Consider the following 23,836-nt stretch of genomic DNA (forward strand, 5'->3'; position numbering starts at 1 on the left):
TTGAATCCTGTATGTCTTGTTGTATTTATGTGGATTCTTATTGAAAAACTAATATTCAGAAAAGCTCTCCAACCAATCTGACTGAACTCGAACTATTTCGGGAGGAAAAATCTGCTAACTTCTCTTTCTCTAGACATGGAACGCTGGCAGAGATAGAGACAGTAGCTTTACAAAGTAGTGACTCAAGAAGTTTTATTGACATAAAATAATCTTGGCTCATCTCATTCTTTAGCAGTAATTAAACATATGTACACACATCCAGAAGAGTCCCTGAGACACTGGAGGCCTTTTGATCCTCTTCTGCAACACTCCCACTGGACAAGATGCACACAGGCACTTATGAGCCAACTTTAATGTGACTTTATGCCAAAGCTGTTGGAGGACAGCTGAGAAGTCCCTTTGCACCGAGCGGCACTCTGTGCAGTTAGCTGCACAATAAGTCCGACCTGCATCCCTTCATAACCCTCATTTATCACAGACCTGTGAGCCTCTTCAGCCTGGGGTAGAGAAAACGCAAGAATTAAACGAAAGCGGCGCTCGCTCTTGCTCATCATAATCTGCATAAACAATCAGACCGTTTTCTTTATTGGGAGTTGCCGAAGACTTGCTTTCTACTGCTTTCAATTTGAAAAGGTTTCCAGGCAGAGACATGGAGCCCACAGCGGTGCCGAGAGAAGACAGACGACGGAGGAACACTACTGAGGTAAACTCAGAATGTTACATTTAACATGGATAGTTTTCAGATAAAGTACTAGATCTGAGGTACATTATCTAAAATCTAAGGTTTCAAATAATTTAATTGGCCAGAAAAATGCTAAATTAAATTATTTATTCTTTTATTTCCCCAAGTAATAGGATTCCTTGTGCTTTTTTTAAGTAGTCTGAATTGGTTGTTCTCCAGGTTTTGTAAACGTCTTTCAATAAATAAAATTTTATTTGCATAACACCTTTCAGCAACAAGGCATTTCAAAGTGCTTTACATCATAAAAACACAAAAATATAAAGTCATAGAACAGACAGTCAGCAACATTTCCTTTTGCCGTCATTACACATCAGATTACTGATTAACGTTTCATGATTATGTTTCAAAAGCAACTCTAAATAGGTCGGTTTTTAGTCTAGATTTAAAGAAACTCAGTGTTTCGGCTGCTTTGCAGTTTTCTGGAAGTTTGTTTTTTGTTTTTTTTTTCACTTACTTGTTATGTATTTCTTACAGTATGTGTAAATTGTGAGACAAGTTTTTTAAGCATATGCACTGACTGATGGCACTTTATAATTTTCGTTGTTCTTGTGACAATGACAATAAAGATTTATCTATTTGTTGTACATATAAACTTCAAAATATTTTGGGGACTTTAGCTTTTTTTTTTTTTTTTTTTTACTCATTTTACAGCCCATCTACATAAATAAGACAGCCTAGATTATAATGTAGATTGGCTGAAAAGAAGAGGAAAGTCAACAAATACAACCAGAGAGGTTTGGTCTAAACAGCTATCTAAAGCAAGTGAGCTCTATCTTAAAAGTTGTTCCTTTAACAAATTATTTAAAAAAAAACTGACACAAGACTTTGTGATTTTCAGTGTATGTTGAAAATCACCATATTTTTGCTAAATTACTAAATATTTTACCTAAGCTGTGTTTTTCATTTTTTTCTTTTGATTAACAAAATACATAAGCACAAATTGTGTCATTCCTGTAACAAAGTCTCCAAAGATCAGCTGTGGATCACTGTGAATAGAAGATATGGTTTGTATCAGAAAAATATATGTGGGAGGAGGAGAAAGAGGGATAAAGTTTTCTTAGAGGTCACTACAATCAAAACCTTTTTCTTGTTCGTGTGAATGGTTTACTTGTACAGAGCCATTTCTGTAGTCTCTGATATGAAACGCTACACACTACCATCTGCTGGATAACTAGTGTAAGTGCATAATAAACTTCCATCCCATGTCGAACCAGAAATCCCAGTACACTGCTTTAATTGATTTTTCATGAGCTGGAAATTCCAGTTAATCATATATCCATTAAAGTGGATATCATGCATCACTGCTTATATTTTTACCTAGTTGTTCTTTACCAATAATAACAAATACCTTCTTCACAGTCTGAAGAAGAGATTAAGAAAATGACTCTCAGAAAAAAAGGGGTATGGAGGACTTAAGCTATTTACATGGGGCCATCAATTCTACAAGGCATTTAAAATGTGCATCTATGTTCTACTTTCTATTTCAGGCAGCTGACGCTCAGAGTCTGCGCCAAAAAATGGAGAGGTGCAGAGTTGACCCTGATCATTTACTTGGCATTGTGGGTATTGTAGGCACTGTTCTCAACCTGCTGGTGGTGGTTGGTGTATATCTACACCCCTGTTTAAAGAGTATGAGGAGATGTTTACATAAATAGATCTACTGATGGCTTGCAGTACATTTTCTTGTATTAATAAGTTGTTCGGCAGATGTTTGTAATTGTGACTGGTCATTTTAATCTACTGTGTCTTATTTAAACATCCGTTCAAAATATATTTGATATGTATTTAGTGAATTGTGAAGATTCAGAAGTCATAAACATGACATTGTACTGTGGTGATATTTAATAATGCAACAGCATTTGCAACAGCACACTTTTTTTCCCCCTATAAAATTATTTATTTGAACAGCAAACATTTTATTTTAATGTCTCCTTATGTGAATGTTTCTTGGTCATTTACTGAAGTTTTGCATCATGATGTTTTTGTGGTTATCAATTTTCTTTGATTTTTAGCTTATGATTTTGTTTTAAGCAACAATTTTCATCTATCCTAGAAGTCCCTTCTGAAAAACAACAATACATGATACATTCAACCCACAAACAAAAAGAAATCGAAAACCTAGACAGAAATCAGAGACTAACATTTTATTTTTAATCATTCAGGTTTTAAATATACAATTTATTCTTTAAAAAAGTAGATATTTCTTGTTTCTTTAAAGGAAGAAAAAAAACATATTCAGTTAAATTTCTATTAACAGAAAGCTACATACAGTCACTGTCAATTAAATACAACAAAAGGCAACTTACAAACACTTTTTACTTTTATATGTAGGGAAAATTTGCATCCACTTAAGTAAAACAACATACTGTTCATCTTTGTGTCTTACTCTGAAATTACTAAATGAACATGTGTGTATGATGCTATTTAAAAATATGTCATAATTTCAGTCAGTTGCAAAGCATTTATTAGGGTGTAGGTGAAGTTAAATAACCAGGGTTGATGTTAATATCAGGCAGTATTTGGCAGCTGGTGATAATGTCAATCTTCTCGGACACGGCCTTCAGATCGTCCAGGATTAATCTGATACTGTGGGAAGCGTTGATGATGGCGCTCTGGGACGAATTCAGCTGAGATGTCACACTGTGGACCTAATTTACAAACACAAAGTTAACCAATAAACCGAGAAGATGCGTCTTACTGTATGGATTTGATTCCAGTAGAGATCAAACCTGGTTGGACCTGGTAGCCACATAATTACACAATATTTTACTGCCCACCATTTAAGTGCATGCAACAGATTGCACAAAGAAATTCTGTCAGCTCTAACGTGCATGTCTGCATTTGCATGTCACAACTTTTACTTTATTAAACACAAAATAGTTCCTATCTCTGGGAGAATTTCGTTAGAAGTAATCTTTTATTTTGACCAGCATGATTTTTCTAATTGAAAGAAATATTCATGTTTTTGGAGTGGCCCAGTTTGGGTACCGACTTGAATCTGATCTCAGCTAAAGATTAGGGTGATGGCAAAGAGGCCTTCCAACCTCAAAGACTGTTAAGAGTTCATCACTAAAGAACATTCATTAAAATACTGTTGGAAGCAGAAGAAGCTGGTCAGCAAATATAAGAATGATTTGAATGTTATAATGCCAAAATAGATTTTTCCAATAATTATTGCAGTGATACTTTTTGATATGCAATTTTTACATGTAAAGTGAAAATTTATTTATTTTTCTTATACATATTCATCTTATTTTGCTTTCTTATCTTTTGAGAGATGCCCGTCACATTTCCTATCAAGAACAAGCTAAATAAAATATATTGTACATCTGAAACTGCCAGGGGTATGAATAATTTTGACTTTTGTGTGGAATTGTTTCATCTAAATTAGATGACAGATCATGCCAGAAGAGATGCAGTAGAGAAGAAAGACTTTAGATAACTATTAAGTCATGCATTGACAAATTATTGGTTCAAGTTGAAACACAGCATACCTCCTTACTGGCACTGCCGTAAACCTGTCGAACCCTCTGCCCCACATCCGTATACAGCCGGCTGTTGGACTCCTGCAGCTTCTGCTGCAGAAGGGTGTCTCCTGCTAACAGAATTATAAACAGAGCACGGACTCAGACTTGACAGCTACCTAAATAGATAAAAACAACCAAACAAGAAACTTTAGTGGATAATGTCCTTCTAAGTTTGTGTGATATGGTTAGGTTGATAACATAAAAATATATAAAGCCAGTAATGGATCTTTAGTTTCACTGTTATTTGTCAGAAATAAAGTTCTATGAAATATGACTATTACAAATGTAGTCAGGCATTTCAAATGCTGGAGTTGGAGATGCCCTGAGAATTTCATTGGTGACCTGAATTGGACAATTTTAAGCTTGAGCGACCCTAATCTGAGATTAACTGGAAATTCCCATTACTGAAAGCACCATGCTAAAAGAACTGCTAGGTTATTCTAACAATAACACCACTCATAACAATATCGATGTTATTGAGGGGAAAAAGACTCAAAATTACCTTCTTTCAGGATGAAAATGGTGTTTAAAACATCAGATGAAGCACAGAGATGCACAAAGCTTAACATCAATACATTATTTCACAATGGCAGGTTTTCATAACACTGTTCACATTCAACCAGTACCAAAACAGGGATTAGGTTGGTGATTTTATGTTGTTGCCTCTGTGCAAACATGTGTCCTCACCATAAGGCTTGTGTGAAGGGCTCGGCCTGTCTTCTACTATGGACTGCACATTGGGATTGTCTCTGACCACAATAAGAGGGGGCAGCTCTCTCTTGAGTATCTGAGCACTCTCCTGAGCCATTACAGAGGATCTGACCGCCTGCTGCGGATCATCTTCACTGTCCGTCTCCGAGGCTTCCCCAGGAACCTGACAGCATCCAAAAACGCATTAAGAAAAGCAGAGCTCAAATGCTCAAAGTTTATTTGTATTTCTATTAGCTAACCTTGGCTCCTCCTGCGGTAGTTTGGTGAGAAGTCAGAGAAGTGATGTAGACTTCATCATCGGAGTCCGTTTCAGACGCTTCCCCCTGCACCACTATCGGGTATTTGCTGCTGGACATGGCTGGAAACGCAACAAAACAACACTGGATGGGCAGCGAAAGCACTCAATTTTAAATTGTCACTACATTGTAAATATAAAGAATGGGGGTTTGCATTATACAATGGATATATGAGCGGAATCAAATGCAGAAAATGTCCAACCTTTTCTGTCGAAAACAAATCACATGAGCGAGGAAGTAGCTTGCTTTCTAAGATCCAATCAAATCGGATCCAGGAAGCGCATGGAAAATACGCTTTGTATCTTGATTGGTTCCCTGGTATGTTACAGAGGTTTGTGTATTACGCCGGCGTACTCGGAAGCTAAATCTAGATGTGAACCTGCTGTTTATCTGGTATCAGGGAGGCTGTTCAATCACTAGATTATTTTCATTACTTACCTTGTCTTTAGTAGCACAAACAGGGTTCTTCTCCTGTTGATAATCCATATAAATTAATTAAAGTACCTTTAATTTCGCCTGCATACTTTTTACGGGGTGCCCTGGTGGATATATCGAGTGCAACCTGAGAAGCAGAAGTAGGTTAGCAGAGTACGGGAGGTTTGACAAGTAAGCTAATGTAGTGCAAATTTGAATCTAATGCGATATTTTTGGTGGTTAATTTCTATTAGTGATCCTTCTATTGTTTTTTTTCTCTACTCCGTTTTCGTATAGCCCATTCTGTTATGCTTAGAAATATTTAATCACCGGTTGCTAATCAAATCTAGCTAGCTAATGCTAAAGAGAGGAACAGGATTTTAATGTTTACAGCTGATTTTCTTAATGTCCCTTCCTTTCATAGAGCTTTATGTTCATTTTGAGTCTTTTTACAGAATGGCAGACGACTCCTTGTTTGAGTTTCTCCATATGGAGATTGTTTCGCACATTTTCAACGAGCAGCAGTCGAGAAAAGGAGAGCTGGACAACAAGGTCTGTTCATTTACAAACTTGAATCAAATTGTTTTTCTGACATAAAAAAAAGCTTGTAAGCAACTGCATTTCCCCGATCCATTAATATATAGGAGAATAAAAACTGTTAGATAAAAGTTAAAGCTGCAAAGTTAGCAAAATACAAAAAAATATGATACTTAAATGACTTTTGGGCATGTTGGATACTAATTCTTACCCGGTAATTGCTTAGTCTGTGTTCTCTCCTCTCTTAATTCTATGTAGCACAAGTTTAGCATTTACAATACAAGATAGTTTGTTGCATTTTTTTTAACCAATCCCCTTGTATGTCTATATATTATTGCACCCAAGGACAGAGCGGCATGTATTTCTCTCTTAGAAGCGATGGGTTTCAGGGTGGGACAAGGTCTCATTGAGAGGTAGGTGATGTTCATAAGCAGGGATGTTTAACAGTGGATGCATATCCGACCACTGATCTCCTTTCTAATATGTATATGATTTGATGTTTGCTTGCAGACTGACACGGGACACCCCCAGCTTTAAGGATGAGCTGGATATTATGAAGTTTATTTGCAAAGACTTCTGGACTAAGGTGTTTAGGAGACAAGTGGATAACCTCCGAACAAACCATCAGGTAAAATATTGTTGAAAAAATCTGGTTCACAGAGAATCTGGTTCACAGTGATTAAATTTCATTTGATTTATTGTGCTGAAGACAGTGTCAAGACACTGCTTTGTAATATTAACTTACAGAAATTAATGCCTAAATTTTTGATGACATTCTGACTTAATTAGACGTATGTATTTTCATGTATTTTCGGCAGACATAACATTCTGTACTAAGATTGGAAAATAGACACAACTTTAAGGCAAAGCCTCCAATTCTGTCCAAGGTTCCTATAAATGACAAACAGCATTTGAACTAAAACCAAAAGCCTGTAAAGTTCTTCTTTTAAAAGAGGTTTTAAAAAAACTACTCAGGGAAATGGTAACAATTCTGCAAATGTGGGTGTTTCAGAAGAGCATTAGCAAATGCAAATGTCCGGAATAAAATGTAGCACAGTCTAACCATGTATTTTGCACCACAGGGGACTTATGTTCTACAGGACAACAAGTTTTCTTTACTGACTCAGTTTTCCGGTGGGAAACAGTATCTGGATCAGGCCCCCAAGGTACACAATTATCACCTAGTACACTCAAATAGATGTGCACTGCTGTTAACTTTAAATCTAGCATAAACAAGTAGATAAAATGATTATGACACGCAGCTTAGAAAGTCAGTTTGTTTTAGCTAAGCTGTAGCTGATCGATCCATCCTTTTTCCCAGTATCTTGCTTTTTCTTGCGGTGTGGTGAGAGGAGCTCTGTCTAACCTCGGGCTGGAGAGTGTGGTGACAGCTGAGGTCTCCATCATGCCGTCATGTAAGTGTCCAATACATGACTTCTATTCCTATGTGCACGACTATGGTTTTTTGCTCTAACTGCAATTTGAGAAAAAAAATAAGTGATTTTTTTTTTTTTTTTTTAACAGATGACTTGAATAGAACTTGAACTGATTTTATTTCTTTTTGTGAATATTATAAGTATGTTTTTTGTCTGCAAGGGCTTCACAATGTTAGAAAATTGTGCACTAGTGATAGTATTGGTAAATATTTTGATGAAAATATCAGTTGCCATATCCCCATTTTCCTCTTTTCTCTCCTTCTCATTTGTGCTTCCATCAGTCTGTGACCTTCAGCATTTTGGACGTCATTAATGTCCAGTGTGAGACTCTGCTGCTGTAAGACTTTAACAGCAGCAGTGTGATTACCTTAGTGTGAAAACACAGTTTCATAGCACTTGAAAAATATTACTGCAGTCCAAACAGTACTTTGTGATATGAATATTGCAACATATTTGATATTTATAGTACAGTCCTAATAGCCAGAATGTGCATCCTGTTCAGTGAAACCTTAAGATCAACCATGTCTGATGGTTTACTAAAATCAACTAGTGCATTTTGGAACAACAGCCATTGTCCCCTAAAAAGTCTCAGTGGAGACTTTTAAGTTGCTGTTAAAGTAGCTACTTTAACAGGCCTGACTGAAAAGACTCAGAATTTGCAACCTACATAACCAGGATAAACACAACAGTGTTCAATGAGACCACTAGAGTTTGAGTGTGTGTCTCATTGAATAAAGAAATAACTACTGCTACAGGATAAATGACTGATCATTAAGCCCAGAACATCTCATTAACTGTGCTGTCCAATTTTGTTACTTTACTTTTGTGTAGGTTATAATAATGGTTCCCTTTTTTTTGCCTCTTGTTCTCCCAGGTAAGTTTCAGGTGGTCATCCAGAAGCTGTGACCCGGTTGCCTTTGTTACCCCGGTACACATAAATGGTGCCAACGTGTTGGGAGGGTTGTACCTGCATTTCCACTGATCATAACGGACATTTGAATATATGATCACAAATGGGTCAAGTGGGTGATGGATGGGTCAACTCAGATCCTCCAAACCACTGTTTGGACTTCAACAGCCCACCTTGGATGCTCTTTAGTTCACTTTTGGTTTTGTGCATTTTTTTTTTCCTCCTCTGTTTTAATTTTTGAAATGCTTGTCCATTTAAACCGTGTAATATAAAAAGCTATGAGTTCTTGTGTAAAGTATTTTTGAGAGAGGCTGGCACTGACTGATCAGCTAAATGTTAGAACCATTTATCCAAAGCAAACTTCTGACTAAATCTATCTAAGCATTCATGATTTGTAAAAGGTTGCTTTAATGAACTAACTGGGGGAGCCTCGCTTGGGAACAAAACTGCTGGACCTAAATATTAAATGTAAAGAGTTGTAAAAGAAAAAAAAACACAAAAATAAAGCCAATTCTACAATTAGAAATGGAAATTCATCCTATATTTTGTTCCCTGATTGTCAAAGTTAATGTAAACCTGATGCAAGTTTAGGACATTGAATGACATTCGAATGAAGCTTCGAAAGTCATTTAGCTAACAGCTTCAAACTGTTAGCTAAATGTCGGATGCTGGTGGTGTATGCGGCCAGTGATCGTAAAGTTTGTGAACAGAACGGGTATGAAAAAAACCAGATGGCAGAACTGCATCAAGGTCTGGTGTTTTGAGCTGCCTTCTGTCATTTTTGCCTCTCTGCAATCAATTGGTAATAATTTGGATTCTTGTTGCTGGCGCAGGGTTTTAAATGGAATTGGGTTACGCAGATCTTGTGTTCCCAAGTCAAGCGTGCATTAAAAATGTATAATTAGAATCAGATCTTGTTTGTGGGTGACACTGATCTTCTAAGATGATTGACCTATTTCTACCGAACACTAGATTTAGAATACCGACCTGATTTCACGTGTATATATCTTTTCTCAGTCGGCTGTAAATCATGTTTGTTAAAATTCTTTCTTGAACTTCGTTATGTTCAGTAACAATATGTTTGTTCTCTGTTCAGTCATATGGTCTTCAAACAAGACTTCTCTATGTAAACTTAATAAAACTGTGATGTAATAAACAATGCTACACTCCATGAAAGTATTGTCATGTTTGGTAGAGAAACTCGATTCAGAAATCTTTTGAAAGCAGTAGCCTCTTTAAGCCACCAGATGGAGACACATGACACAATCTTTATATGTTTGAGGCATTATTTATTCACTTCTCAGTTTTACTTTACACAAATACTTGTATTCTTTTTTTTATCATATGCTTGCTAAAGACAACAGTATTGTTGTTTTTTCAACTAAAGGAGAGTAATACCAGTTGTGCTCTTGTCAGGTTTTCCATCAGCAACATAAACATTCCTCAAAGGAGATTTGGTTTAGGGAGAAAGACACATGTGGGACACCTACTTAAAAATTCCCAGTTTCAGTGAAGAATAATGTATTCTTTATTGTTACAACTCATAAAATAATAGTTTTGCTTGATAGGTTTATGTTCTGTAAGATGAGCAGTGAACGATTCAGGGTTTTTAAAGATCTATTGAATTGAGAATATTTTAAGCCTTGCTTCACTCGATTTGTATTTTTTAATTGTACGTGTGGATGATAAAGATTTTATTACTTGACTACCTCTCTCTAATTTCTCTTATAGCTCTGTTTTGTTCCCGTCTCAAAATCAAGTGTGCTTGAGCTACTTCAAGTTTTCAAGAGAAGTTAAGGAAAATTGCTGAATATACCATAGTTATTTTTCACTTGTAAATCTGCACAGTGCAATGTAACCCTTATGAAACTTTTATTCAACCATAGGAGTCCAGAGGAGGAGGAAAAAAACAGGCCAGGAATCTCAGTTAGTCGTCTGTATTCCTATGCAGCTAAGCTCAGTCTTTTTCTGTTTGTTGCAACCCATTAAACAGCCCAAATCCTCTCTTGAGAGGAGGAAAATAATCAGGAGGAGGGATTAGAGAAAGACTGAGAGGGGGTAGAGTTTTAGAAAGTAGGTGGAGGAGGAGGAGATTAGGAGAGTGGGCAAAAAAGAAAAATAGATGAAGAAAATGGAGAGCCTGGAAGGAGGCTGTAGGGAGAAGAAAGGAAGAAAAGAGACTTTCATTGGAGGTTCTTGGAAGCAGAGAGTTAGGAGAAGGAAACAGAAAAAGGTGACAAAGGTGTAATCGTGGTCTTCAGGGAGTGTTTCCTTTCACCTGCAAACAAATTCCTCTGCTGAGAAGTTGGGTTATATGGAGACTGATTCTTCCTGTGAAACTGAGGGACAATAGTTACAGTTCAGCAGGGACATTTTGTCTCCTTTTCCACACGTCTTTGCTCCCCTCCCCTGTGTCTCAGAAAGGAGCCTGAACAGAGGGAGGCCTGAACGTAGGGGGCTCAAGAGCTGCGCCCAGAACCGTTCATGTTTCTGTAACTAACGTTCACCAGACAAGTACAAAGAAATATGCTGTCCAGACTGAAAAATTACTCATTTACCTGTTTATTTCTGACAACAAGGAGCGTGTATCTCTCTTTAAAAGTTTAGCGTTTTCTTGAGTGTATTAACTGCTACTTTGCTAAATCACCTATTTTAATCATGTTCAACAGTCAGACTTTTATTGTCTGCCGTCAATTAATAGTGATACAAAAGAAGTAGAAGTCAGCAATCTCCAATACTCCCCCTATAGCTGGACTTTAGAGTACAGTCTTGCATTTCAAACAAAACATCCAGATCTTGCTAAAGTCTCCCAAAACCTTGTGGGAATTTCGGTTATCACTCCGATTAGGATAAACTGCTACGGCTGTCACCACCGTCGACAGTCAAAACTGTGAACGTTGCCAAAAGCACAGCCTACCCACAGTGAACCATGCTGGTGACGGTATCATGATTACTTTCCTTCAGGAGGAACTGGGGTTCTGTCAAAGTCTGTGAAATCATTACCAGATCGAGACACAATTAAGCTTTGACAACAAAAAAAAAGAAAACAAATTGTCCAGGTGACTGCTAGAAAGCTGAAAAATGAAGACCGATTTTTATATTGCACAGTGAACCAAACCTTCGTAAAAATCAACAGAAGAAAACATTAAGTTGTCTTCACAATCTGGAAGATTTGGGGAACTTTCCAAGGCAAAGTAGGGAAATGTTTGATGCTGACATCTTCCTACCACAGAAGTGTGAATGCTAAGCATTACTTTAAGGGTGGGTACATTTATGCAACCAGATTACTACAGTTTATTTATTTATTTATTTATTCATTTAAATTTTTTTTGCAATTTTTAACTAAAAGTCCAAGAACACTGAAATGACTGAGCTCCAAAAAATTTTAATGGCAGCAAGATGGTAATAAGTTAGCAACAGATTATCATGCTTTTATGCACCTACCTTGTTTTTTGTTTGCTTTGTTTTTATTTGTTTTTTCCCACACCTGATTTCCTTTTAATCATATTAGTTGGGATTGGCTGGAACAACACTGAAGAAAACCTCTCCAGATGTGACAACTGTTTGAGTTCAGGAAATGAAAATGAGTCTCGCTCTGAGCTAATAGTAACAGGTCCTCATGCACCCATATTGCTGGGCTTAATTTGCATTATCTCATGGGAAGACACAAAGTTTCTTCCTCTCAAACTCTCCCACAACTCTTTTCTCACCAGTTTTCATCTTCCTCCCCCTTTCTTATTTCATTCAACTTCTTCCACTCATGCATGGCGGGATGCTCAGGCTCACAGACACACAAACACAAACTTTGTCTCCATGGCCCATATGTTGACCTGTGGTGGACCTGAATGCAGCCATCTGCCTGCCTTTCCTCTGTCCCGCAGCGCAGGAGTGTGGGATAATGTCTCTAGGAAACAATGCCACATACCCATACAAGCACACACATGCCTCTAAACCCTGCACAGCTAACCAATCACTCCCAGGAAGGCCAACCCATCTGCTGCTGTAGAGACTAGATAATAGAGCTGGAGTGAGTGCATGTATGAGGAAAAAAAATAAAGACTTCTTGCGAGTCAGTAATGAGGATCCTTAAGAAGACCATTCTCTTACTTTATCTGAATGATAGGCACCTGTATACATTTTGTGCCAAACATGGGAGATGCTATCTTTATTCATACATAGAGATGGCCTCTATATTTTTCTAAGCAAAAATATTTGAAAACTGAAAACTAAAAAAAATCCACAATCATGTTTCGGTCATTCGACTAGAGAAGACTAAACTAGGTCACACCTCACACAGCTGAGCAGGAAGAAAGTGGAAAGCGGTGTAAGTGGCAATAACACCAGAATAAACATTCTTACACAGCCTGAGCTTCTCTGTATTCTGTTATGACAAAATCACAAGATGTTATATTGGGTTATGCTATGTTAGAAACCATCAGAGACAAATGCATAATTGTGTGTAGGAACAGATGTGTTACATGGGTTTCCAAAATGTTTACAAGTGAAAATCTGAAAGGTTTTCATCTGTTTCACATCTACTCCATCCTCTATGTCTGCTCTTTAATCCGATCCTCCTATTTAAAACTATTGCATTCAGAAGTAAATTAATTGATATATATTTCACCTGTGTGTAATGAGTCTTCAGTATAAGCAGCTGTTCTGTGAAGACCTCAGGAGAACATTAATGAACAAACGACATCATGAAGATCAAGGAACACAGCAGAGAGGTTGGGAAAGCTGTGGAGAAGTTAAAAGCAGGTTGTAAAACCGTATCCCCGGGCTTAACGCGCAGTGCAGTCATTGGAAAATGAAAGTATGGCACAACTAAGCACGCAAACTAATTGGCTGGATAAAGAATGCATTAATCAAAGAACAGCCTTGAGGCCCCTGGAGAGTCTAGAAAAATCATCAGCTTAGTTGGAAAAGATTCTTGATATGACAGCCATTAATCAAACAATCTCCAAATTGAGCTTTAGTTCATTGTGGGGAAGAAAAAGGCATTTAATACAGTAAATCACAAAGTTTTGCTGAATCTCTCACCTTACACTTCTAAAGGAAAAATGTTCCTCTGTGGCTTTATAATTATCCCGATCAACAATTTCTTATAAGTCCTCAAAGATCCATTTTGGGAGCACTTATTTCTTGAATATAAAAAGGATTTATCTAATCCAGTGCATTTGTTTCCCGTACTTCTCGCTGATGATAGCAATTTGTTTTAGTTGTAAAATTTCCCCTAGCTAGAATTACTAAACTAATGCTTACTTGGAAACTACGTGAAGTGTCATCTGTTTCTCTTGATCTTTGTAAATCTAAACTGTACATCCAGTTCTTCTCTCTAAACTGGAAGTTATTCGGTATGGGCGGTCTCATTTTCTGGTTTTCTTGGTGTGTTGATAGAAAAAACATATAAGTTGGAAAAAATAATTTTCATTTTATTTCACATACATTTTCTAAATTATTAAAATCATTAGTGTTATGGTTAACAGCTCTGCTGTAGATTTATCTATCTCGTAGTGTAATATTAAATAGGAAGCTACCTATCATATCCATTATTTAACTGTTTTGCAAAATACATTTTCTAGAATTTTTTGACATAGTAAAAATTCACACAATCATCAAGGCAGACATAGAAAACCTCTTTTTATAATTTAATTGTATGACACCTCAGAAGGCTGAAAACAGAAACCCGTCCATCTGCTGAACTTTCTACACTGAACTGCAGCATCTCAGTTCAGTGGCAGGTCCACTACATACTACCAAGAGTCGTGAGGTCAGCATAGGAAATCATCGGGATTTATCTCCCATCTCTTCAAGAACCCCCTATTGCCAGAGCAGATCTACCAAGAGGACCATAAAAGATTTCACTCGCACTGTACATGGTTTGTTTTGACTTCTATCCTCTGGAAAACGTCACAGCAGTGCAGAACAACCAGGTTTAACAGGATCTTGTTCCCCCATCACAAAACCACACTGTTAAATTTCTGTACACTCTTCATATGCGTTTCATATTTGAACTGTTTGAACACATGGGTTTAAATGACTCAGACTTACTGTCACCTTCTTCTTAATTTGGTTACTTACTGTAAAATGCTTTTTCACTCTTACTGCTTTATTACAACACGTTTATACTCATGCACTGTAACAAAACGAGTGCAATACCACCATCGAGAACAGTGTGCAATATTCCCTTTCTCATTCTAATACTGTTTTATATAATTTATTTCGTAATATTCAGCTCTGTTGTATAGTACAAATAACAGTTTACCAATCTATTCTTTCATTCATTGGTTTATTTTTTTTTTTGCCAATTTGAACATTTCAAGTTGTAGTTTTTGAGTTACCTGAAGTGAATCTCACAATAAACCCTTTCTTGTTTCACTTTCACATTTTATCTTTTTGGCCCCTCCTGACTTCGAATTGTACAGATAGAATAAAGACAGTCAATGCTGACAGAAACCCGCAAGATAACGCGTTTGCCTTTGCATGCAAGGAACACAGAAAGCCTGTGGGAGAAGGAGCTCAGCTAAAAATGACAAGAACATTTTTTTTTTTGGTTGATAATACAACATATAAGGTGTAAAACAAACATCCCCAATATGAAACATGGTGTTGGCAACAGCATGCTGTGGGGATGCTTTTCTTTAGCAGAGGCAGGGAAGTTACACCGTTAGCCTCAAAGAAAACCTGCATCAAAAGATTTAATGTTGGGGAAGATGCAGAAATCCTGACAAAAAAACTGAGTTTCTAATTTTGCTAAGCTACCACAGACAAAGACCTAAGAGATTTAACTGGACCAAAAAAGATTTCCACATATTGACTAACTACATGCTGTATGTCTCACCTTTAAAAGTGAGATATAGTATCAAAAAGTAAAAACATGGTCTCACATTTAAGCAAACTGTATTTAAAAAGAAAAATCTTCTAATTTAAGAATGAAATGTTCAATGAATAGACATTTTGTGCTTGATGCTCACAGACAACTTTATAGCGTGACCAATAGTGGTAAGTGCAAAGGAAAAAAAAAGTAAATTATAGATCTAAAATTTAAGACAAAAATTTTCATTTTGCTCTTAATCTTTATATTTGAACCTAAACCATTCACGGTCACTGGAGAAATGCAGTCAATACTGAAAACCAAATATGACAGTTAAGTCTTCCTGCTTCCTTCCTTCCTTCCTTCCTGCTGCACCTAAAAACGTGTGAATGGCTGCAGATGCATGCAGTTCTGCAACAAAGTCAAAACATATGTAGATTACGCAAAAAGATGGAGCAAACGGAAATCATACGTTCTGCCTCATTAGCATATCTGTTAAGTGAGAAACAAAGACAAGCCATTTTTTTTAAAAAAAAAGAAAAACTTTATTTTCAGTAGAAAAAGGCAGAAGAAACCCAAATATATTAAACTCGATACAAGCATTAACTGAGAAGTCCTCTATAAATACGTTAAAATAAATTAAAGAAATTAATTTACTAAAGATGTTCACCTTTATCTCTAAACAGGTCTCAAACTTGTCGACGAAAAAGGCGATTCTTAAATAGACCAGGAACGTCACGACGCCTGTTCGTCTAACCAACTACTGTAAACACACACGCACACACACACACACGCACAAAAAACAAAACAAAAAAAATACAGCCGAGTAATGTTTCTAGAACACTAAGCATATGTACTCTAAACCTCTGCAGTATGCCGGATCTAATTCAGTAAGGCAACGGACACATTTCAAGTGGATCTTATCAGGAGAACAGTATGAAGCCGTAACAGCAAGGATTAACACTGGATGATGGAGAGATGCAACAAGACGAGAATCACTAAAACATTTGATGAAGGTGTAACGGTGCACCCGTGGACGAGAGCAAGAAAGAAAAAAAGAAAAATAAAAACAAAGACTCGCTAGTGGCAACGTCTGTGTCAAAGATCGATTCAAAAAAACACCATTAGCACCTAAAATGGGGGTGTTTGAGAGAGCTGTTAAGAAGGATTCGATTTAAATATGTTAAAGCCAAATGCCAATCGCCGGCATCTCGTTTATGCTTCAAACTGTAGCTTAGACTTGCTGGTTAGGCATGCAACTAGCGCCCACAAGCTGGCAACACATACCAAGACAGTTTGAATTAATGCTTCCAAGAAAAAAAAAAAAAAAAGATGAGACTCCATTTCCATCTCTCCAAACAAATCAGAATCTTGGCTCAACAACGTAACAGGACCCGATAAAAACATTACAGGCACATCGTTTAAAAAAAAAAAAAAAAAAAAACGGACAACCCTCTGACTTATAGGTTTAAGGCCAATAATCTAAACATAACCTCAGACTGCACATTTACAAAGAAAAAAAAGAAACACACAAAACTATTTCACAAGCTTATAAACAATACTGTGTACAGTTATTGGAGCAAACTCCTGAACATTGGCCACCGTTTGTTCGACCGTAATTAGGAAGTCTGAGCTGCAAAAACATGTCCTCTTTGGCTTTGTCACATACTGCAAACCATTCATGAAACATTTAGACAAGTGAATGATTGTGCGGTTGAGCAAATCAATCGTATCACACTGATTTGGTTTTTTTTGTTTGGCTGTTTGTCTTCATGGCACATATAAACTATTTAGGTAAAGAATAAAAGCCCATTTGTTGATGTAAAACTACTGTGGTGATATGTATGCTTTAGTTTACGCATCAGTGTGGCTTGTGCATGTTGGGGTAATAATTTAGCCACATAAATCTACACAGGGAAATCTCTATAAAGTGTTTTAAGTCTGCCATCAAGTCCTCATCTCCTTTAATGCCACACAGTTTGTAAAGAACGTCTTATGTGTCAGTCAGGCGAAAATATACTGAGGTTAAAGGTGAGAACATTTCATTTCAAAGACCTCTGCTGCTATTAGCCAGAAGCCAGCAGCAATCCTATGGGACAGAGAGCTGGCTGAACACCGCCAAGCGCTTCCCGTTGCTGTCGTTGCTCCCCCCGCATGACTCAGAGCTGCTGAGGGAGCTGGTGGAGCTGCCGCCGTCCTGATCCTGATCTGACAGGGAGGTATAAGATAGAGAGCGGGCGCCAAGCGACCCCTGGAGATGGTCGGTGCTGCTGGGGCTCTGTCGGAGAGAGGGTGAGCTGGTGGGCGACAGTCCACTGGGGGAGTAGCCCGAGTCGGGGGAAGGCAGGAAGGTGGAGCGCAGGTCGGTTTGGGCAACATGGCCCGCCGAGGGCTGGCACTGCTGGACACCGGACACTTCGTAGGCGGAGTCCATCTCCAGGAAGGCGCTGGAGAGGAGGTCGGTGATGTCGGCACAGGAAGCAGGGGAGCCCGATGAGCCGCATGTAAACGAGGCGGTGGTGGCGGCGGCGGCGGCAGGGGGAGGCGTGTGGCCGGTCAGGACCGACTGAAGGACATGCTGAGGAGCGGAAGGAAAGCCGGCGAAGCTAAAACTCTGCCTGACCAGAGGCGGCCGGTGAGAGCGCAAGGACGAGGAAGAGGAGGAGCCTGCGGGCTGGTGAGAAACGCTAAGGGTGGAGGAGAACGACGAGGACGAGCGGGAGAAGGTGGGTTTCTTCTCCTCCTCGCTGTTGTGGATAAAGTGACAGCGGATCCCGTACGGACAGAAGCCGATGGTGTGGAAGGTGCGACAAGGCTCCGTCTTGTACTTCGGATGTCTGTTTAGATCGCGTAGCTCTTCCGGGCCGTGGGCGAACTGGCACTTCCCGCCGTACTTGCACAGGCCGTTCTCTGTGAAAGATCTGCAAAGTTCGGTTTTGTAGCGCGAGGAGGAGCTGGATGACGAAGAGGCGGTGGGGCTCATGTCGCTTTGGGACGTCTTCAGTTCAGTGCTGGGCCAGTCTAGGCTTGCCGCCGGCATGCTCCTCGTCTCCACCAGGCTGACAGAGCGTTGGGAGAGAAAACCAAACTTTCCCCACTGGTTGGAGTTAGCAGCAAGCTGGGAGGGCGACGGGCTTTCCGACAGCTGCCCCCATTGGCTGGAGGCCAGAAACAGGGCGTCTGACGAGTCGGCGGGGAGGCTGGACAGAGAGAACGAGGAACTTCTGCACAGATCGCTGCCGTAACCCGGAGAAGTCATGGCCAGGTTCACCGCGGGGGGCAGTCTGTTCTGCTCTCCAAGGTCAAGACTGAGTAAATGCTGTAAAAAAAAAAAATAAAAAAAAAAGAGGAAGAAAACGTGTTAAAATGTTTAACCACAACATTACCCCTACTTTGACGCTGTTTAAGATCAAGTTTTCCGATTTGAGGCAGTCTGAATGATCTGGGCTACAAATCCTTACAATTTTGTTTTTGTTTACTTTCACCCAAAATGATTTCACACAGAAGAAGCAGACCTAAACTTAAAAACCAGTTCCTTACATTTACAGCTGCACTCGGTGCCTTTCGAAATCATTACATAGGTTTTCGACCTGTTGTTGTGTTTCAACAGCAAAGCATCCTTGATGTGCACAATTCATTCAGCCACAGATCAGAGTTGGTACATTTCCTGATTTTAACAAGAATCAGCAGGTGAAAAACATAAAAATCTGAAGGTTTTTCTTTCTACATTGTACATCAACAGCAGAAATGTTACTGTATTTTCTTAATATGCATTTGACCTGACCAGCTGGCTACATCTGCTAACCAAAATGAAGAGTATTGAATGGTTGACCGATGTGTGCATTAGCTTATTAAGTCATAGACAAAATGTTATATTTGGTTGGTTACATACAGGCATCCAGCCTTTTGCTAACACTCAGCTTTTCATTGCTATGCTTGCATCCAGCACTCAACAGCCAAGGCAATGCATTTTCTAATTTTGCCAAACATTTTGCCAAATTTTGACTTTTTATTATTAACTGCAAGCCAAAAATGGGCTAAAATGAATATGGGTGAATATTTGAACTGTAAAATCGAGTGATTTTTTTTAAAAATGAAATACTAAAACCAGAGATTTCTCATTGTGCACCTTTAGTTCAACATAAAAACTTGGTGAAAATGTTGCTGTTCTCATTTGGTTTTATTCAGAAACCAGTTCATCGCTGTAAATTAGAAGAGTTTTACGTTGCTTTAATTAATATTTCTATAAAGTAAATATTTGCAAACCTTTTGGATTTTTTCTTATTTAAAGTTATTTAGCTACTACTCCATGGCAATTGGAGGCAAGTCATAGCATCTAGCAAAATAACACCAAAAAAGTGTTATAAAGCACTTTTTAAGTATTAACTAACAGCCTGTCTTGGTTGACTTGGTAAAGAAGGTGAGGAAGTGAGCAGTGAAGTGCTGCTGTAGCTGTGCAGATGTAGGAAATGCACCACAGCCAACTGTCCGACAGCTTCTGGCAGCAAGGCACCCATCCCTGTGCAGCTGAATTAACAACTAGTGTTAAATCCCCTGAAACCTTGTGATCAATAACCTACAACCAACAGGCCTCAGAGCAAGGAGCTCTCTTCCTGCCCGTCTATGGATTTCTCTCCTTCAGAGGAGGTGGAGGACATCTGTAAACAATACATGGGTGTCAGCTGAAAAGGCTCCACTTCCAGATCTCCAATAAGGTTTCATTCAACAAAGCAGTCACTCTGTATGCGTGACACTACATCTGTGCTTTGTCTGTGTTATGCTGTGCAGAGAGAGAGGATGGTTACACATCCACATTCGTCCTTCTTATTGAGCATCTTAACCTGTTAATGGTGTCCTGAACCCAAAGGTGACCAGTTGTGATCACTGCATTTAAACAGTATCTGAAGCTAAATTTATTAACATCTGAGGATACTAAACGACAAACGATGTGGAAGAACGGAGTTACAAATGGCCTTCCTGGAGAAAAATCACTCCAAGTGCCGCTCGATGCAGCTTAAAAATGAAATTGATCTCCTGCAGGATCAGAGGGCTGATGCTGCGCCTGAGATGATCCAAATTTGTCCCCTTGTTAGGTTTAGTGTTTTTACCGCATTTTGTCTTAATTGAGGCTGTGCTTAGATAGAATTTCAAACATGGTGATCAAAACACTTTGATTGGTTGCTTTACTCCATGAGCCTACCTCCACCTCCAGTTCTTTCCTCTAGCTCAGGTCAGAGTTGAAGCCAAAACTTCACCAGATTATTGGTGCCAGTTGCTATAAAAGAAACACTAATAACTGCCCCACTTCAGTACGAAAGGGGGTCAGAAATTGAGAAAGAAAGAAATATTCTCGTTTTACATTGTGCATTTGGCAGAGATGCACCAATAAATTAGCTTATATCTGGATCTGGGTGATTTGTGGATGCTCCATCCTGACCAGCGACTGGGTGGTTAAAAGACAACAAATCTGATTTTTTTTAAACTATGCCATTTAAATCAGAATAAAATTTTATAAAAGCCGATCACAGTCACCTCAGCTAAAAGAAATGTGCACAGGAGAACCAAGTTTTCTTAATAATCAACAAACGTTATTAACACAAGCCAAAGTCGAATGTAATGGATGGTTTGTAAAGCCAAAGGAAAAACAAACATTTTCAGAGTAGTTTTTATCACCATAGGTATTTGCTGCTGTTCTAAGCTTAAAGAAACAGAAACTTGGGTATGAAGCTAAAACGAGCTACAGTATAAGCAAAGCAGAAATATGAACAGGCGCTCAGTGACTGCAGCCCAATACGAAGAGAAAAAAATCCTTAAGTTACAACTCAGTTTGACTTTGCCGTTTTGAATAAACTTTTTTTTTTTTTTTTTTTTTTTTTTTGGCAGTTACTTCTTTAAGTCGGCGGCCACTTTACTTCAGATTCAGTCTGAAAAGGCGGGCAATAGCTTGAGCGCTATATTAAGCATGAAAAGTTGTAAGAATGTCGCTCAGAGTTTGATGATAGGCCGCTGTTATGAAGAGGCTGCTGAACAGGCGCCACAACGCTCCGACTACTTAGCTTCTAGTTAGCAGACAAAACAGTCAACAACAGGACTAAAACCGGCCCTCGACTCTGAAAACAACAACTCTGTAACGCAAGGCAAGAAAACGCAAAGACACAACTAAGTAAACTATGTGTAGAGTTCGTGGAGCAACTATAAAGCTAATAATGTTAGCACCCTCCGGAGTTTTAGCTAACCAACTTGTCCTCCGCTCAACTTTTCTTTTGCGCGTTTCCGCCCCCTGTCTCGTTTACCTTGCTCATTATGTCTTCCAGTTCGGAAAACTGGTTGAGAGGGTGAGATGGCATTCTCGCCTCTGTGTGGTCCAGTTTACCCCTGCTGCGGCGGGCGTGTGCAGTGCGCTGGCATGAGTTTCGTCCGAAGTTTTCAGCAGTGCGTCGTTGCTGCTAAACAAGCCCTGAGACGGAGACCACGTGTGGATTTAAAACCTAACAGCGCCGTTTGGCTCCTCCCACTGGAGTCTGAAAGTATGCAGGACACCAAATCAGCGATCTGCTTTGATTCAAGAAGAACAACTCATTGGACAAAAATATGTATTTCTTTATTTTTTCCAGAGTGATATAGTTCATATGAAGGAGGCTGTTGAGGTATTGAGGAAACCCAGGTTGATTTAATAGGAATTTTCAGCACATATGTATTGTTAGATTTGGGATGTCCCCTTGGACTTCACCGTAGATTCTCTGAGCCCATTTTGCTGTCCAATCAAACACGTTGAAACTGTAGTTATTAGTTTAGACCCCATAAACAGGAAGTGCCACAACACGCAGTGGACTAACAGCAGCATTGAACATGGCTCAAATTGTCTCTGAATTTCCAGATGCAACATTTTATTTAATCTAAAAAAACAAAAAAAGCAAAACATATCTTTTTTCTCATTATCCCAGTTCACAAGTGTGTTTAGCACAGTGAATGAAGAAGTTGGGGTCAGATGTGCTACACACATTTCGGTGTGTACAAGTTTGATTTGTGAATATCTCAGATGAGCTCTTGCTTCAAAATCTCAGAAAGGGCTCCCGAGTTCCCCTTTTACTAGTGTTCCTTTTCTGCCACACTTTTTCCTTCCACCCAACTTTCAATTAATATTCATAAACAACCAGATTTTCTTTACTAATGATCATCTGTAGCTTACCGTCTTTCTTGAGTGTCATCGACTATCAAGTTAGTAGTTCTTCCTATAATTGAGTTAGCATAGCGTTGTCAAAACAATGGTGGCCTGTATTTTATAGTGCTTTATCAAGTCTGTAGTTAATTATCCTATACATTCCCACATTCACACCCTGATGGTGTTAAGCTACATTGTAGCCACAGTCCCTACCTCTTGAGCCACTTTCACCCAAAACAAAAAATATTACTGTATATATGTATTTTTTTAATTTACTGATTCTGAGTAAATAGAAACAGTAAAACCCTATTCGAGAGTTTTTTCTCTCGAAAAGGGTGTCCCATGCATATCTCAGCATTGCCACACCAACAAACCTGAAAACAAAGAGCTACATTAAATAGACTGAAGAAATGTAGAAGTGTGTAGTCTCACACCAGAAGAAAACAGGCAGATAAGAAGACACCTGGACATATGGTTAGGAACGACTGCCTCTGGAGACAGCCTAACAATCTGAGACAGATGAAAGGAAGCAACGTCTTTGATTTCAAAGGCAAAGGCAGATGTGTGAAAATTTCCACTGCAGCTGAGCTGAGCCATGAAAATATAAGTCACACTTTCACACACAGACGTGAGTTTGATTTTCTGTCTCGGAACGCCGGCAAAGGAAGTTATATATTATCGCAGGTTAAAATTTGACATCACTGTAGCTGGGAGCTTCCACTGGCTATAAACCTGCAATCCAGTCTTGAAAAACACCACAGGACTTCTAGTTAGCCCTGCGGCTAACTAGAAGCCACAGAAAACCTAATCTCACTACCATCGGAGGCGAGACGGCTTGTTTTTTACAAAGGCAGAACAGACACATCCAGACAGGTTCACCAGGAGGGAAACTATCAGATCTCTGGCATTACTGGGAATTTACAGGAGCATGCTCATTTTAGTTTGCAATAATTCACACTAAGGAGCATAGACATCATGGAAGAAAATGGGAACTCACTTTACAATTAAATAAACAATGTTATGATTGTGACAACTTTTCAAAGTATGAGGCTATTCTAATTTTTTTGGCTAGCACATTAAAAGTGCCAAACATTTGAAAAGCATTCTGCTGTGTCTTTAAATGTTCTTTCTACTAAAAACGTCTCTAATACTTCAACTCAGACCTCTAAGCCGCCTCGAAAAGATGTGATCAGCTGAGAACAAAGCCATCCAAAAAGCTCTGTTTTATCCCAGCCAACTGGTCCCCATTAAGTGTGTGTGTGTGTCTCTGTGTGCATATGTGTGGGC

The 23,836-nt window shown here is 38.8% G+C and overlaps 3 protein-coding genes and 1 long non-coding RNA gene across 7 annotated transcripts in view; 1 reads left to right on the top strand and 3 right to left on the bottom strand.

The window, feature by feature from the left end:
• The window catches only part of LOC148155824 (uncharacterized), a 426,895-nt gene that overhangs the window by 78,117 nt on the left and 324,942 nt on the right, over positions 1 to 23,836 (bottom strand). The gene's annotated exons all lie outside the window — the stretch shown is intronic.
• On the bottom strand, positions 2,872 to 5,552 carry bloc1s3 (biogenesis of lysosomal organelles complex 1 subunit 3). 3 transcript variants are annotated; one of them, XM_014995469.2, is made up of 5 exons: positions 5,479 to 5,552; positions 5,220 to 5,338; positions 4,957 to 5,143; positions 4,237 to 4,340; positions 2,872 to 3,390 (listed from the first exon to the last, which is right to left on the bottom strand). In XM_014995469.2, exons 2-5 carry the CDS (start codon positions 5,334 to 5,336, stop codon positions 3,208 to 3,210), a joined length of 591 nt encoding a protein of 196 aa, XP_014850955.1. In that variant the 5' UTR covers positions 5,337 to 5,338; positions 5,479 to 5,552; the 3' UTR covers positions 2,872 to 3,207. The 3 variants fall into 3 exon arrangements, with proteins under 3 accessions (XP_014850955.1, XP_014850957.1, XP_014850956.1); XM_014995471.2 differs by lacking the exon at positions 5,479 to 5,552 and having other exon boundaries at positions 4,237 to 4,337; positions 5,220 to 5,472; XM_014995470.2 differs by lacking the exon at positions 5,479 to 5,552 and having other exon boundaries at positions 5,220 to 5,472.
• trappc6bl (trafficking protein particle complex subunit 6B, like) lies at positions 5,631 to 9,749 on the top strand. Of its 2 annotated transcripts, none has more exons than XM_014995472.2 (7): positions 5,631 to 5,882; positions 6,146 to 6,242; positions 6,573 to 6,640; positions 6,738 to 6,855; positions 7,310 to 7,393; positions 7,549 to 7,642; positions 8,538 to 9,749. In XM_014995472.2, the coding sequence occupies exons 2-7, from the start codon at positions 6,147 to 6,149 to the stop codon at positions 8,567 to 8,569; spliced, it is 492 nt and encodes a 163-aa protein (XP_014850958.1). In that variant the 5' UTR covers positions 5,631 to 5,882; position 6,146; the 3' UTR covers positions 8,570 to 9,749. The 2 variants fall into 2 exon arrangements, with proteins under 2 accessions (XP_014850958.1, XP_087868024.1); XM_088011898.1 differs by having other exon boundaries at positions 5,631 to 5,851.
• On the bottom strand, positions 14,862 to 21,864 carry LOC106922773 (uncharacterized). The gene is made up of 2 exons (XM_014995473.2): positions 21,681 to 21,864; positions 14,862 to 18,706 (listed from the first exon to the last, which is right to left on the bottom strand). Exons 1-2 carry the CDS (start codon positions 21,732 to 21,734, stop codon positions 17,477 to 17,479), a joined length of 1,284 nt encoding a protein of 427 aa, XP_014850959.2. The 5' UTR covers positions 21,735 to 21,864; the 3' UTR covers positions 14,862 to 17,476.

This window comes from Poecilia mexicana, unplaced genomic scaffold, assembly GCF_051168715.1.
Source record: "Poecilia mexicana isolate PSO_F unplaced genomic scaffold, ASM5116871v1 scaffold_13, whole genome shotgun sequence".
Classification (NCBI taxonomy): domain Eukaryota; kingdom Metazoa; phylum Chordata; class Actinopteri; order Cyprinodontiformes; family Poeciliidae; genus Poecilia; species Poecilia mexicana.

Excerpts from the sequence above, each read along its gene's own strand:
- bloc1s3 (XM_014995469.2), bottom strand. The coding sequence starts at position 5,336 with ATGTCCAGCAGCAAATACCCGATAGTGGTGCAGGGGGAAGCGTCTGAA. Across the intron at positions 5,144-5,219 it reads CTACCGCAGGAGGAGCCAAG|GTTCCTGGGGAAGCCTCGGA; the intron begins GTTAGCTAATAG and ends GGATGCTGTCAG. Across the intron at positions 4,341-4,956 it reads CCCTTCACACAAGCCTTATG|CAGGAGACACCCTTCTGCAG; the intron begins GTGAGGACACAT and ends TAATTCTGTTAG.
- trappc6bl (XM_014995472.2), top strand. The coding sequence starts at position 6,147 with ATGGCAGACGACTCCTTGTTTGAGTTTCTCCATATGGAGATTGTTTCG. Across the intron at positions 6,641-6,737 it reads GGACAAGGTCTCATTGAGAG|ACTGACACGGGACACCCCCA; the intron begins GTAGGTGATGTT and ends GTTTGCTTGCAG. Across the intron at positions 7,394-7,548 it reads ATCTGGATCAGGCCCCCAAG|TATCTTGCTTTTTCTTGCGG; the intron begins GTACACAATTAT and ends CCTTTTTCCCAG.
- LOC106922773 (XM_014995473.2), bottom strand. The coding sequence starts at position 21,734 with ATGCCATCTCACCCTCTCAACCAGTTTTCCGAACTGGAAGACATAATG. Across the intron at positions 18,707-21,680 it reads TGGAAGACATAATGAGCAAG|CATTTACTCAGTCTTGACCT; the intron begins GTAAACGAGACA and ends TTTTTTTTACAG.